Source organism: Heteronotia binoei, chromosome 12 (genome assembly GCF_032191835.1).
Source record: "Heteronotia binoei isolate CCM8104 ecotype False Entrance Well chromosome 12, APGP_CSIRO_Hbin_v1, whole genome shotgun sequence".
NCBI classification, from domain to species: domain Eukaryota; kingdom Metazoa; phylum Chordata; class Lepidosauria; order Squamata; family Gekkonidae; genus Heteronotia; species Heteronotia binoei.
In genome coordinates this window covers 2,407,530-2,423,599 of record NC_083234.1, presented here as the reverse complement: position 1 = coordinate 2,423,599, position 16,070 = coordinate 2,407,530, and the positions used below count along the sequence as shown (strand labels likewise).

The following is a 16,070-nucleotide window of genomic DNA, read 5'->3' as shown; positions in this document are numbered from 1 at the left end:
TAGGAGAGCTCTGTTCTAGAAGATAAGGGACTCTAGCCAGTGGAACCCACTTCCACTTGGCAGAAAGCTCCAACATGAGAAGCACCAAGTTGCAAACAGAACTCAATAAACTCCACGCTCGTCAGGCAGACAGGCTGGGAATATGGCTTTGTTCATGGAATAACATCTGGGCTGAGTGAGTTGGGCTAATGGATCCAGAACCCAGTCAAGACCTGAAGCAGTCCTGTTCAGCCTTTTGGGTCCACTGGTTTATTTAAATGGTATCACTTAAGTCACTTTAGGGAGAAGAGAAGGGTTAACGTGGCTGGCTGGATAAAGGCCATCACTGGGAACAAAGCCTCTGGCAGCAAGAACAGCCCCTGGGCCAGCTACCATTTGCTCTGGAAGCCTTACCTGTGGACATGAAAAATGGAATGCGAAACTTCCCACTCAGCACCCTCGCCCGCAGGTTCTGCAGTGTGCTCCCATCGAAAGGCAGGGCCCCACAGACCAGCACATAGAGCACCACGCCAAGGCTCTGTGGGACGAGAGAAGCCACATGCATCAGGCTCGCTTGGGGGGGAACAACAGCAATCCAGGCCCTTGCTGGAGGGAAAGACCCCTTCCTCCCTGTTAGAGGAGGACTTCTGCCAAAGAACCAAACTATATACTGTATTCACGTAACACTGTTAAGCAATGAAAATGTTGGCTTTCAACCCAGCACATCCAATTACAAAAGTGAGTATTATCCCACAGCCAATACACCGTGTTCTGTAAGCCTCATCACTTCCAAGAGAGACAGAAGGCCTGTGCAGTGCACAACATACCCAAATGTCCACCTTCGGTCCATCATACTCCTTCCCTTCAAAGAGCTCCGGGGCAGCATAAGGGGGACTTCCACACCAGGTCTTCAGCAGCTGGCCAGGGGTGAAGATATTACTGAATCCAAAGTCTGAAAGGGAAGAAGGAACAAACCGACCTGATGACAACTGATTTCCTTCCAAAGGCTCTCCATAATCTCCCGGCCTGACTGTGGCAGGGAAGGCTGAACAGCAGGCAGCGGCACGGAAGCACTAACTGCATGTTCTCAAAGGCACAGCAGAACTGCAGGCCTCTCTGCCCAGCTGCTACAGCAGAAGCTGACACTCTCACCAGGCTTCTGGGAATCTGACCGGCACTCTTCACTTCCACTTTTTACAAAATGGCCAACCTGCTATTTTGATGTTCAGATTTGCATCCAGAAGCAGATTCTCAGCCTTCAGGTCTCTGTGGACAATATTCCGACAGTGGCAGAAGTGGACGGCTGCTACGATCTGCTTGAACTTCTTCCGGGCCTCTTTTTCAGCCATTCGCCCGTGGGCTACCAAATGATCTGAAAGACAAAAGGGGAATTGGGGAGCTTGTTCTGGTTCATTGTGGGACTGACCTAATCCAGTTCTCCTCAGAAAACAGCATCAGGTGGTGGGGAGGGGGGCAGAGCTGCCAGCCAAAACGGCAGCACCAGGATATGAAGTCTGGGAACTGAGACCACAGGGAGGGAGAGGCCCTCCAGACTGTTCCACCAATCAGAGACACACGTCTGATGGGTACACGAATGGGGCCCTTTAGAGAACAGCCCCAAAATGCCCCTGGCCCCCTCCCTTTAGATCCTCAGGAGGCAGCTGAAAATGTTTAGAGCTGTACTTGACTGATGGTTCTTGTTTAGTGGCAGTCCTAATGGCAGATTTTAAATTGTGACCTTTTATGTGTCTTTTATCACTTGTTTTATTTACAATGCAAGTCCACTTCTGTAAGGCAGAAAGGTGGCGAACGGATATTTTAAATAAATATCCATGAGTAAACGAAGATTTGGGGGTTGGCCGGGGGGGGGGGGGAGCCTGAGCCACTCGCCCAGGTACAGCAGCTGCCAACTTGGCCTTCTCTGCTCGAGCAGCAGGCAATGGAACCGCTGATTTCATTCTGATCGAATGCAACCCCCTGCCACAGCTTGAGGCAAGGAACAAAACTTCAGCGCCCCCCAGCTTCAGCCACTAACCCCACCCAAAAGAACACTTCAGGGACAACAGTGCCAGAGCTGCAGGGCACCGGCTGAAAAATGCCTCTGTACAAACCAGAATGCCACTTTGCCCCAAGAGGTTCAGAACTTATCTGCAGCAGCCTTTGATGTGATATGGCAGATGGTGTGTCCTGCTATGAGGTTTGGAGACAAACGCAGGTACCAAGCTATTGGTTTAGTCCGCTCCTTTCAGATAGGATTCAGAGAGCTGCCTGTGCAGACCAGTTGTCACTGCTGTGCAACTCCACACGGCTCCACCTTATCTCTATGAAAAGCCCATTTGGGGCCTGGGGAATCACCAATATGCTTGCTATCTCTTTGGCCACACTGCCTCGTGCTGCTGTAGAAGTCCTCTCTCTGGCTGCTGTGGCCAAATGGCCAACAAGCTGGACCAGATCCCTGAGAAGACAGGCGACGCTGGTCAGGAAGGCTCAAGTCTTGGCGAGTGCGGTACTCTCCTCATTCAAGGGGGCTCAGCCCACCCTCACGGAATCAGTAAGCTTCTAGAGGTGATACCCAAACCAGAATTAACTCAATTGTGAACAAAATGCCTCCTCCCAGCTTTGATTACCCTGGAAGATGGCTCTCTACCCTTGACATGGCTGATCTGGCCACGTGGATCCCTGCCACGGCAGCCTCCAGGCTAGAATATCATGCTGCCCTCTCTGAGCCAGTTTGGTGTAGTGGTTAAGTGTGCAGACTCTTATCTGGGAGAACCAGGTTTGATTCCCCACTCCTCCACTTGCACCTGCTGGAATGGCCTTGGGTCAGCCAAAGCTCTGGCAGAGGTTGTCCTTGAAAGGGCAGCTGCGGTGAGAGCCCTCTCCAGCCCCACCCACCTCACAGGGTGCCTGTTGTGGGGGAGGAAGGTAAAGGAGATTGTGAGCCGCTCTGAGACTCTTCGGAGTGGAGGGCGGGATATAAATCCAATATCATCTTCTTCTTTGCCCTAGAAACCCTGGAAACCCCAGCCACCTCTCAATTACGACCCAGAGCTAGAAAGAGAGTGCATGGCACATGCATTCTGCAGACACTACACTCATTGCCCATTAATCCTACTAAGCCAATCATGGCCTTGATCCGACATATTTGCAGGACTGCCCTCTCCAAGGGGCACTGCTGAGGCAGCTCTGCTCATCTGAGCAACACTTTCTGAAGGTGCCCCCCTGCCAATCAACACCTGCTGCAGCTCTCACCTGTTTGAATGGCTTGCCTGGGGGGGGGCGGTCAGAAATGGAAGTGTTCAAGACAGCAGGTCCTTAAATTGGACTCAGGCCATATGAACCTATGAAGCTGCCTTATACTAAACCAGACCCCTCTTTGGTCCCTCAAAGTCAGTACTGTCTACTCAGACTGGCAGTGGCTCTCCAGGGTCTCAAGCTGAGGTTTTTCACACCTACTTGCCTGGACCCTTTTTTGGAGATGCCAGGAATTGAACCTGGGACCTTCTGCTTCCCAAGCAGATGCTCTACCATTGAGCCACCGTCCCTCCCTAGAACATATGAAGCTGCCTTATACTAAATCAGACCTTTGGTCCATCAAAGTCAGTATTGTCTTCTCAGACTGGCAGCGGCTCTCCAGGGTCTCAAGCTGAGGTTTTTCATGCCTACTTGCCTGGACCTTTTTTAGCTGGAGATGCCGGGGATTGAACCTGGGACCTTTTGCTTACCCAGCAGAGGCTCTACCACTGAGCCACCGTCCCTCTCCTAAAAGAGTTCATATGAACACATGAAGCTGCCTTCTACTGAATCAGACCCCCTCCCCCTCGGTCCCTCAAAGTCAGTCTTGTCTACTCAGACTGGCAGCGGCTCTCCAGGGTCTCAAGCTGAGATTTTTCATGCCTACTTGCCTGGACCCTTTTGAGTTGGAGATGCCGGGGATTGAACCTGGGTCCTTCTGCTTACCAAGCAGAGGCTCTACCACTGAGCCATTGTGCATCTACTAATGCAAGGAAACCAGAGCCTGTAAACAGATTTAAAGGCCCCGCAGATGAACCTTGTCAGCTGGCCACTGCTCCCATTTGCCAGGCAGGAAAGGAAGGCTGAGAGACAGAGTTTGTCCCCCCCCCCCCAAGCACCAACCTTGCTTCAGGTGCTAGAAGGGGCTCTGCCCCACCCCCATCACCACCATGCACTCCATCACAGACCCAGCAGTCACCTTCCCCAGTCAGGATCATGGAAGTCTGGACGACGACCCTCAGAAAAGCGGCCTGGAAACAGCCCAGCTGCTGCCTGCTTCCCATTTAGCCACCAGAGCCCAGTTTGGGGTAGTGGAGAGGCAGAAGGGAGGCTCTTGTCACTCCAGTGCGAAGGGCTCCTGTGGGGAGGGGGCTGTGCAGCATTCCTCAGAGGCCCTCTCACCTCTCCCACCCCAAGCTGCCATCTTAGACTCTGGGCCTCACAGCATTCTAATGATTAACTGCTACATCTGCGCTTTGTGAAATATTCTCTAGTTGGTTTATCTTTGCCCCAAGCCTTCTTTGGAAAGGTTTGTTTTCCTGTAGGTGCCCATCTCAGAAGCTGTTTGTGCTCAGGTTCCCCCACCACTACTAGAGGGGCCTCTACCTGCGGCATTTTGACCTGGGCAGCAAAATTCCACATCTGAGCCTAAAGACATTTTTGCACCTTCTGTGCTAAAAGAAGAGATGCACATGTGCATGCAGAGAGGTCAGGAGGGATGCAGAGGGGAACTTCTCCGTCTCATACAGCCTAAAAATTGGAAGAGAAAGAGGCAAAGCCTTCGAAAACTGACAGGATGTCCCTTATATCAATTTGCTTCTCTCTCTCTCACACGCACACACACACAGGCTTTCTATGATTCCACCCTCTGCACTCCAGCTGCCAGCTGGCATTCTAGACTAGATTCCTGGGTCAATGGGACGCGGCCAGAGTCAGCCCAATAACTTGTGGGACCTCTCCAAATATCAGGTTTACTGAGCCAATTCGGTATCAGCCAAAGCCTTGGCAGCACTCCGGTTTGCAGGGTTTGCAGAGATACAGGATTCTGTTTCACGCCATTTCTAAGAGGCAAAAGGGGAACACCTGCCCTTGTTCACAGCCAGACTTGGAACCGCAGACCCCTGAGCTGCAGAAGGGCACAAGGCAGCAACCCCTCGCAGGAGGCAGCAGTCCCTTGCCCAGACAAAGGGGAGGATGGGCCATTTGCCCAGCTGAGACATGTCAAAGTGTTTGTGGCTGCAAAGGAGGAGTGGGAAGAAGAGGGGAGGGCAGGGAGCATGGGTCATGCCTGGACCCCACCCCTCTGATCTGGAGACTACCTTGAAGGTCTTGGCCTAGCAGCCTAAATTTTTCCTCCAGGACCTCACGACTGCATTTCTCCAAATCATTGATGCCAACATGCACCACGGCCACTGGCTCCTCCCCAGCACTGTCTATCAGCTTATCTACAACACGCGTAATGTCCGCTACCCTCGCACCAGGCAGGCAAGTCACCATACGGTCAGTACGCAGTTTTGCCACCCAGCTGTCTATTTGTCTAAGGATTGAATCACCAACTACCAAGACCCCCCCCTCTCCCTGCTCAGGGATGATTCCTTGGCGCAAAAGGATACCCGCTCACCAACTGAAGAAGAGGTCCCTACTGAGGGCGCATTCCCCTTATCCTCAACACGGTGCCCTGTTCCCTCTTGACCCTCATGCTCCCTGGCAGCAACAGGGCTGCCACGTTCAGAGTGGAGCTCATCTAATACGTCCCTGAGAGTCTTCTCCGAGTGCCTAACTGTCTCTGCTTCTCCAGGTCAGTCACCTTGGCCTCAAGGGTACGGACTCGTTCCCTGAGGACCACGAGCTTCTTGCATCGAGCACACACCCAGGACTTCTGTCCTGTGGGCAGACAGTCATACATGTAACACTCAGTGCAAAACAATGAAAAGCCCCGACCCCCCTGCGGGCATTCTACCTTCATTATAGCTTTTTAAAAAATATACAGTCCCCTTTTAAATTCTGCTTTTTTAATGTGGCTCTCCTTCTGGAGGGTCTACTTACCTTATTGGGAACACAAGGAAAATAGGGATCTGGGTTCCTGGTCCTTACACAGCCCCCAGGCTAAGGGCCACAGACCAAGAGCCCTTTGGCTCGCGCCCTTCGGCTTGCGCCAAAGGCTCGCGCCTCTGGCAAAATGTGCAGCTTAATAATGCAAAGAGGGTGGGGCCTCAGTCTGCCCCAGAACACAGCCACTCCTAATCAATCAGCAACAATCACCTTCAGCCCACTCAAACCAAACGAACAGCAGTTCCCCAGCAACCACAAACTCAGAATTTTCAGCAATCACACAGTCACACAAACTCAGAAATTCTCAGCAACTTCCCCAGCTGTTTAGAAAGCCAAACCTCACCCTTATAGCACTTCTTATCCACTCTTTCTCAGAGCTCTCTGAAATATTATTATTATTACTATCATGATCATCATCATCATTTATTTCAATTATATACCGTCCTTAGCCAAAGCTCTCTGGGCGGTTTCCAACAACAAGAAGAAGTTGATTCTGTTTTTCCAAAATAAAGCTGTATGATGTTAATCGATTTTTGCCATGAGTAATTTCTAAAAGCTCCTGTCAGTCAGTGAGACCTGAAGTGCTTGGAACCACAGCCATTCATTATTTTCCCCCCTCAGGAGGGTGAACAGTGAAGCCTTCTTGCATTAAAGGAGAAAGGTATTTCCGGCTCCACTTCTGTTTGGGGTCACACCTGGAATCTCTTTCCCTTTCTAGATATGAACTGCTAGAAGACTGCCAGCTTCTCCTCTCATGACAAACTTAGCCAAGTTTTCCAATAATCACACCACTGAGGGAAACCACCTGTGTTGGAAGGGGAGCTGGGGCAGGCCAGGCATCCCATCTGTCCTAGAGGGAGCTCAGCTCAGAGGTCTATCCTTGAAGATACCAATCCCACCACTCCGCCATCCAAATGTAGAGCAGCTACCATCTCTGCATTATGAGAACAACCGGATCCTGCACACAAACTCTTAATGCAGGATTTTGGGTTGCAAAGTATCATCACTTCCTCTTCCCTTCCTTTTGAAGACCTATTAAAAACTCCTGGGGTTGTTTTAAATTGCCTAAGCAAACGGCACTGCAACACCGTCCATCATCAGTTGCAGAGAGCTTGGGGAACCAGGCCTGCAGCTCACAGCTGTGTTTGATCCAAGGGACACATCACATCCTGGCTGCAACATGGGGAGGGATGGGGGGAGGGAGGGAGGGCTCCAAACTTCCATGCAGTCCAGCCATGAAACAGAATTGCTCAGAAGCAGCTAGCAAAACAGCTCTGCTGGATGCCCCCACCCACCCACTGCTGTCTTTCCAAGCAACGAGCACAGCAACTCTGAGCCCACGTTGACCATGATGCACTCAGACCAGCAGCAGACAGGGCAGCCCAGCACTCCAGATAACAGCAGGGCCACCTGTGCTCCAGCCACAAAGTCTTGGTCAGATAAAATGCCGAATAAATTAAACTTCTTCTCTCCTCCCTGCTGCTATGAGGCCTTGTCCCCCCACCCCTTTTACGGTAGCTGCAGTGTATACTAAGAACAGGGAGCTCTGCACACAGCTGCAGCAATGGAAGCCTCCTCAGAAACAATCACAGTGCAGCTAGGGACTCCAGAGAGGGGGAGAGCAGCTGATTGGGCACCAAGAGAGCTCTTCTGTAGTTCCAGAGCAGAAACAAGCCAGACACACAAGAGACACCCCCGATCCACTCACCCACCCACCCACCGTGGTGCTGAGATTAACAAGCAGCCTCTGGAGAAGAAGTTTCCAACTGCAGCCTGCCACTACAGATCACATGAGTGCATCCCAAAAATTGACCTTTCCATCCTGAAATGTACTGAACAGGGACATAAGACAAGCCCGGCTGGGCCATCTAGTTCAACACCTTCCTCACACTCTGGAGAGCAACAGGGCACAGAGGCAGGGCCCTCCCTGATGCAGCCTCCTGGCACTGGGATCACGCGGACTATCTCCTTCAACCTGTCTGCTGAGACTGCTCCCTCTGGCCCTCCCTGTAGCTGCTGCAGGGCACCTGCTCCATGCAGCCAGCTCAGCTCTGCTCTGCTCTGGCCATGCCCTTTCTGAAGGAAGCTGGAGCTGCCAGAATTGTTCCCAGCCTGGCCATCAGGTTGGGCAGCCCTGCCCTCTCCCAAGGTGGCAATGCGGCTGCTGAGTCAGCACTTGAGGGCCTTTGCTGCCCAATACTTCAGTCCATGAGAAGTTTCTAGGCCTGAAGGGCATCTCCTGCAAGTGGACTGTAGTTGATCAAGTATGTTATTTGATTAAAGAATGCAATCGGTTTACTTACCAAATATTTCCCCTCCACTGGCATATTCTGTTACCAGATAAATCATCCGTTCCGTCTCCATTACCTGGGCAAGGACAAGAAAAGGGCAGATAAGGAGACGGCCTGGAACAAAACGATGCTGCCTTAATTGGACTTCTGTGACTGGTGGGGCTGAGCCACTTTCAACATATTAAAAGCACCCAGAGGTCATGCTCAAGGGCACCGGGTCAGCTGAGGACGGCAACTTTCTGAAGTTCCCCCTTCATAAGCTAATTTGATTTATCTGGCAAATGTTCCAAGTAATTGAAGATGACAGGCATCCCCATCTGGCCTTCAAAGAGATGCTTTCCAACCAGGACAGCCTCCCTCACGGATGGCCCACGGAGCCACGCTCACACCAGCAAGGACCAAGACCAACCTGTGCAGGTGATGAGCTGGGCCTCCCACCCATAATGACGCACTCCACTCAAGGCTGTGCGGCTGCATCAAAGGACTTCTGCTTTTGGGACAAATAATGCTGAAAAGGGGCTGGCAACAATGCAACTACTTGGAAGGGCTACTGCTACTGAGCTTTAACGGAGAACCGGGCCAGAAGTGGCCTCAGAAGGTTTGAAAGGAAAGATGACATGAGGCCCCCAAAGTGGCATCTCCCTTAAGGAACCAAAGCAGCCAAGCTGGCCTTCCAAGAATCAAGTCAGCAGCCCTCTCTGGTAGCTACAGTCTTTACACTGGGAACCAAGAAAACAGCTGATGTTGGAAAGAGGCCTGTGCACAGGATCCAAAGGCAGGCAAGCAGACTTCTAAGTGACATGGCCCACAACAGAGGGGATTTGCCTTCCCTCAGCTTCGTCCCCTAGGAAGAGCAGTGTTACCGAGCCAGGCCTACCACAACATGTCATGCCAGGTCCTCTTGTGGATCAAAAACTGGCTGAGTAATAGGAAGCAGAGAGTGAGTATAAATGGGCAGTCTTTGCAGTGGAGGACGGTAAGCAGTGGGGTGCCGCAGGGCTTGGTACTGGGTCCCATGCTCTTTAACTTGTTCATAAATGATTTAGAGTTGGGAGTGAGCAGTGAAGTGGCCAAGTTTGCGGATGACACGAAATTGTTCAGGGTGGTGAGAACCAGAGAGGATTGTGAGGAACTCCAAAGGGATCTGTTGAGGCTGGGTGAGTGGGCGTCAACGTGGCAGATGCGGTTCAATGTGGCCAAGTGCAAAGTAATGCACGTTGGGGCCAAGAATCCCAGCTACAAATACAGGTTGATGGGGTGTGAACTGGCAGAGACTGACCATGAGAGAGATCTTGGGGCCGTGGTAGATAACTCACTGAAAATGTCAAGACAGTGTGCGTTTGCAATAAAAAAGGCCAACACCATGCTGGGAATTATTAGGAAGGGAATTGAAAACAAATCAGCCAGTATCATGCCCCCGTATAAATGGATGGTGCGGTCTCATTTGGAATACTGTGTGCAGTATTCAAAAAGGATATTATAGCATTGGAGAAAGTCCAGAAAAGGGCAACTAGAATGATTAAAGGGCTGGAACACTTTCCCTATGAAGAAAGGTTGAAACTTTCTCCAATAGAACACGGCACTTGAGCCTGAAAGATTCTACAAACCCTAATGATGTTACCAGCCGTGAAAACCTGAAATCTTTGATAAAAGGTTGAAACGCTTGGGACTCTTTAGCTTGGAGAAACGTCGACTGCGGGGTGACATGATAGAGGTTTACAAGATAATGCATGGGATGGAGAAAGTAGAGAAAGAGGTACTTTTCTCCCTTTCTCACAATACAAGAACTCGTGGGCATTCGATGAAATTGCTGAGCAGACAGGTTAAAACGGATAAAAGGAAGTACTTCTTCACCCAAAGGGTGATTAACATGTGGAATTCACTGCCATAGGAGGTGGTGGCAGCGACAAGCATGGCCACCTTCAAGAGGGGTTTAGATAAAAATATGGAGCAGAGGTCCATCGGTGGCTATTAGCCACAGTGTGTGTGTGTGTGTGTGTGTATGAAAGATTTTGGCCACTGTGTGACGCAGAGTGTTGGACTGGATGGGCCATTGGCCTGATCCAACATGGCTTCTCTTATGTTCTTATGCCAACCGCACGGGCCTTCCCTCAGAGCAGCCCCTTTGCTACATACGTCAGAAGAGCTGTGAGGTGAACCCAGAGCCAGGAACCTCCCCTGGGCTCCAGGTGCACTCGAAGGGCATCACAGCTGGGGGTTGTACCAGTGCATGCGCGCACCCCTGCAAATGTGTGCAGTCAGTCACTGCACCTGAACATCAGCCAGGCTGAAGATCCCCCTCAATCACCCTCCCTCTCTTCCGCTACAGAGCACCCTTGAGCAGACAGAGAACACCTTTCGTTCCTGCAAACTGTCGAGAAACAGCCCTTCTGGTTTTGAAGGGGCTTAGCAAAGCTGCTGGTCAGCAAGGAAGTCCTCTAGGATCTAGACCAGAAGGTGCTCTCGAAGAAGGGGGTCGAGGGTGTCAAAGGGCATCCCTTACGCAGCAGCCTGGCCGGTGCAGGGCTTGGAGGAGCAGGCTCTGTCTGAGGAGCCCCCACCCTGCAGGGAAGCTCTCTGGGTGACACAGAGCCACTTCTCAGAGCCTAAACTCAGCCACAGGGCCACCAGGCTGCTAAAAATGGGAGGAGAGACACTGCCGTGGGCTGTTGGGAGGTATGGTGGGATTTGAAAGAATCCCACAGGGGGCAATTTTGCATTCCATTTCTACAAAGAAAAAAACATAAATCAGGTTAAAAATGGAGCCGAGATGCTGCCCATGTTTCTGTCAGTGGCCAGTTGAGAAGTACTTCAGGATACTGGCAGCCTGCGGACAGGCCTCAGTGGAGCAGGTCAGTGCTGTGGATTCTGGAAGAGTCCCATGGGTCATCATAACGTCCATGCAGCTGGCCAAAGCTCTTCTTCCTGTCAGAAGGTGCCTGGGAGGCCAGCGTCATAGCTTACGAAGGCCACCCAGCTCAGAAAATGCCTGCCACACACCTTCCCGACTGGCCGGTAATCACCAGTTCTAGTTACCCAAACCTCTAGGGTGCTAATGGTGCCAGCTTTGGGGGCAGAGCCCAGCCCCACCACCACTGCAGAATGTCCGTTCCTACCTGATACAGCCTGATGATGTGCGGATGACAGAGCAGCTTCATGATCTGAACTTCTCTGAAGATCTTCTTGAGGTTCTCTTCATCCAGCTGTGTCTTGTCGATGATCTTTATGGCAACCTGAAAGCAGCCAGAAGACATCCAAGTTGGGCTACTAGCAACCCAGCACTGCTCCTTCAGTCAGAGGCGAGCATGTTTTGTCCCTCCTCACCCCCTGCCTTTTTTCCACAGAGCCTGAGGCAGCACACGCTCAGCTCAGCTCCCAAGCAGGCCTTGGCCAGACCCACAGAAGGTTGCTCTACTTAGCAATGCAGCATTTCCACCAATTAAAACCACTTTTTTCGCCCAGACAAAAACAGCAATTGAGAAAAACTGAAATACTTCCCTATCACATCTAAACTCTTTTTCCTGTTTTCAACACAAAATAGATCATTTACAAGTTAGCATATGAAACTGTACTTATTAGAACATTTATGGAATTTAGTATAAATGCCTTTGTTTTTGATACGCAAAACTGCAAATAATCCCAGAATGTGACAGCTGAAAACTGATACACTCTTTGCCACCACCTTGGCACATGCACCTTATTTTTGCCACCTGAGAAGTCAGAAAAACAACTTTTTAACCAGAAAGCTTATTTTGAAATAAGCTTTTCTGTGTTCTCCAAAGTTCCCCATTTTTTCCACCAGAAAAACTTTTAAAAGTCCTTACATTTTTATACTGTATATTTTGAATAAAGCTCTCTCTTTAAAACCTTCTCTCTCCCATGCATTATCTTGTAAACCTCTATCATGCCACCCCTCAGTCATTGTTTCACCAAACTAAAGAGCCCCAAGTGTTTTAACCTTTCTTCATAGAGAAAGTATTCCTACCCTTTAATCATTTTACTTGCCCTTTCCTACACTTTTTCCAATTCTGTAATATCTTCTTTGAGGTGTGGTGACCACAACTGTATGCGGTATTCCAGAATGAGGCTGCACCATCAATTTATACAGAGATATTTTATACAATGGTTTGTTTTATTCAGTTTTCCCCTAAATGTCCAAATTTTTCCACCTGAAACAGGGGGAAAGGTGCTTGGAGAGAACAAATGGGAGAAAATTAGGTTTTTTCCCCCCTGATTTGTCTGTCTCCCAACCACCCACAAGACCGTGACATCTCTAGCTGCACTGAACCCCGTGTGATCCCCTCAAGGTTTCAATGAAAGCCTTATATAAAGCCAGGCCACTAGTCCACCTAGCCCAGCATTATGTATTCACATCTGGCAGCTGTTTTGCAAGGCTTTTCTCAGACTAGTGATTTCTACACCGTCTCACGATCCTCCGTTGTAGCTACTGCTTACTGGATTCAAGGGGATACTCCACTATCAGCTCCCTCTCACATCAACCAGCTTTACCATTTCTGGTGCTAACTAGACAAGGAGGAAAAACATCTGGCTGGTGTTGATACATAACTCCTTTTGCAACTAATTTTTAAAAATGTATTCCTTTTATAGCCCACCCTTCTCATAGAGACTGAAGGCAAATTACAAAATGCAGAAAATCAACTCAGCATAAAATGCTCAATAAGCAAAGAAACAAAAGCAAAGAAACAAAAGCAGCACACAATAGTGCAGAAAGTGAATTACAAGCTGCTAAAATCAAGTGATATATACAAGCATTACAATCCCGTTCCCTTATGAAACCAGTCTCCTTAGCTGCTCCATTATTTCCTGTATTAAAAATGCCCTCCTGGACACTTCTGCTTTCTTCATTCTGCAAAAGGAGAGAAACGTTGCGGCCTTCCTGCCCCCCCCCCCCGGCAGGTGGAAGTGCCCAGTGGGAATGACTAGACGAGGGCAGCTGCTGACCCTTCCCTTCTGCAGCAGGGCTCTTTTGGAAGGATCGGCTTTGAGGAGTGAAGCTGCTGCAGGAGAGGCAGCCCGACAGTTCTATGGTTCCAAGGCCATGAAGCGCTTTGTAGACGATGAACCAGACCTTGAACGGAATCCACAAATTAATCAGTAGCCAGTGTTCTATCTACAGCATATAAGTACTCTGCATACACACTCCATTGGGCTCTGGGCAGTAATTGTGCAGCTGTGTTCTGGGGTTCCAAACTTCTCTAGAGCAGCCCCTTACAAAGTGCATCACAATACCCTGGACTCGAGGCTACTGAGGCATGGATCCACATGGCCAGATAAGCCACCTAAAGGTAGACAGCTGTCTTCCAGGCTACATGAAAATGGAAGAAGGCATATTTTCTATAGGTACATTAACTTGCTCCGCCAACAATAATGCTGAAGTCAGAATAACCTTGAAAGTCTTCACTGAGCCAGTAAGAGTCAGCTAGATCCCATCAAAAGAGGGAAGGGTGATGTCCTTCAGGACCTCAGCCTTCCCAAACATCACTTAGTCTTCTCAAGATCCAGTTTCTACTTGTTCCCCCGTAGCCATTTAACCACAGCAGTAAGGCCCTAGCTCAGAACCTCTATAGCATCAAGAGATAGAGGAAATACAGTGCTGGGTGTCTTAAGCATCTTGATGGCACAAATGAATTTCCCTTGTTCTTGCCAAGGGCAAAAAAGCTGCTCTCCTGTTACTGCTGGTCTTCAAATGGTCATCTGTGCAGTCACACATTTAGATTCTTGAGCCTGTGAACAATCATGATTGGAACTTTCTAGAGCTAAGCAAAAAAGCTGCTGCTTCTTTTTTGCACAGGCTCCACCCACTCCCAGGCAAGACACATGCCTAAAATAGGCAGAATTGTGCCTTCCTGCTCTCTGAAACATGCCAGAGCAGAAAAAAATAAAGATACACCTGTTATAGGGAAGGCGGGCAGGTTGTGTGACAGCAAAGAAGACATCTGAGCATCAGTTGCAGGGAAGCAACCTGTTTTTCTCCTTCATGGTCTCTGCATCACCCTTTAGGGAGGGTATCAAGCTAGCCTGCCTGGTGGTAGGATCAAAGAAGTAAGGACAGCTCTTCCAAGCAAAGCATCTTGCTGGGCTTCAGCAAGGCTTTTCTTCTGCACTTGGACTGGCCAGGGCTTTGGCTGGCCCAACCCACCATGCAGCAGCCACACACCCCCAGGCCAGGCAGTGTGACCTAATATGCCAATGAGCTCCTGCTGGGCTTTTTCTACAAGAAAAGCGCTGGGCTGCAGTGTCTAAAGCAGGAAAGTTTGTCTGTGACCATGTGGCAGTCTGTAAAAAGTTGAAGTAGGGGCATACCCTCAGCAAATGCTGCAGATGTGGCCAAGGTCCTCACAGAGTCAGCCTTAATAGTGGACTGTCATGGGAGACATCATAATTCATAAAAAGGAAAATTAACCAAGTTATCCACTTGCTAAAACCCTAGGGAGAAAGAAAGGTGATGGCTCTTTCAAAACGAGACTGGTCAGAAAGACAAGGTAATAACAAACGTCTGAAGAACGTGCAGTTCTCCCAGCCTCAGATGAAGGACTGGGCAGATCCTGAGAAAGGTGAAAAGAGGAAACGATTTTGGTTAAAGATGGATAATCAGGAGATAACTTCACCCCTAAGGAACACAGAGGGTCTGCTCTGAAGCACATAACTCACAACCCCTCCTGGCTGTAGGAACAGGAGCTAAGAATGTAACCTTGAAAGAAAGGATACACAGTTCACACACTGCTAACAGTTCAAACTTTTCATTAAACAAGTCAAAACCATCTGTAAATCCCACAAGGGAAACTAAAATATGAGGGTTGAAAACACAGCCTGCCCTTGAAAACCTGCTCTGATAAGGGGTATGGAAAAGCCAAGTATTCACCTGCCTTTGGAGGCCAGGACAAAACAGCCACAAGACGAAGTCTCAAAGATGAGAGCCCCAAGACCTTGAGAGGACAAATGGATTCCAAGACCAAAGTCAATCAGCTGAAGATATGTTCCAGCTCTTAAGAGAATGGAAAATCAGCACACCACTGACACTTGTCATTAAGAGACTTTCTAGTGGGACATGTTCTGGCATTCCACAAGATGCCCTCTAATGAAGTGTTCCCTGCCTATGCCTGGGGCAGGGATGCTCTGTAGTCTTGGTGCCTGGGCGGGGAGCATGGGAACAGTGAGAGCCAGTTCAGTGTAGTGGTGAAGTGTGCTGACTCTTATCTGGGAGAACCAGGTTTGATTCCCCACTCCTCCACTTGCAGCTGCTGGAATGGCCTTGGGTCAGCCATAGCTCTGGCAGAGGTTATCCTTGAAAGGGCAGCTGCTGGGAGAGCTCTCTCAGCCCCACCTATCTCAGGGAGGAAGGTAAAGGAGATTTTGAGTTTCAGAATGAAGGGCAGGGTATAAATCCAATATCATCATCATCACCATCATCAGTCTTCTTCCTCTTCTTGTGTCCTGGCCTCACTGATGGACCTCCTGATGGCTCCTGGTTTTTTGGCCCCTGTGTGAAACAGTGTTGGACTGGGTGGGCCATTGGACTGACCCAACACGGCTTCTCTTATGTTCTTATGGGTCCTGACCCTGCAAATGGGCTGTAAAACTTGTGAAAGTAGATTCCAGACTGTTTTATTGCTGTTTTGCTGTTTTATTAATTTGTGCATGCTCTGCATTTTAAATGTGGGTCACCAGAACAAATAAATTTGGATTTGTGGGTCACTGTACCAGAAAGGTTAG

At 49.6% G+C, this 16,070-nt stretch overlaps 1 protein-coding gene across 4 annotated transcripts in view; it reads right to left on the bottom strand.

The window, feature by feature from the left end:
• Window positions 1-16,070, bottom strand: part of SIK3 (SIK family kinase 3) — a 110,663-nt gene that overhangs the window by 24,091 nt on the left and 70,502 nt on the right. For all 4 annotated transcript variants that reach the window (XM_060250921.1, XM_060250922.1, XM_060250923.1 and 1 more), the window contains exons 2-6: window positions 11,453-11,569; window positions 8,349-8,412; window positions 1,190-1,351; window positions 807-931; window positions 394-517 (exon numbers count right to left, since the gene is read on the bottom strand). In XM_060250921.1, coding sequence (XP_060106904.1) covers window positions 394-517; window positions 807-931; window positions 1,190-1,351; window positions 8,349-8,412; window positions 11,453-11,494 — 517 coding nt within the window. In that variant the 5' untranslated portion in view covers window positions 11,495-11,569. The remainder of the gene's footprint in view (window positions 1-393; window positions 518-806; window positions 932-1,189; window positions 1,352-8,348; window positions 8,413-11,452; window positions 11,570-16,070) is intronic.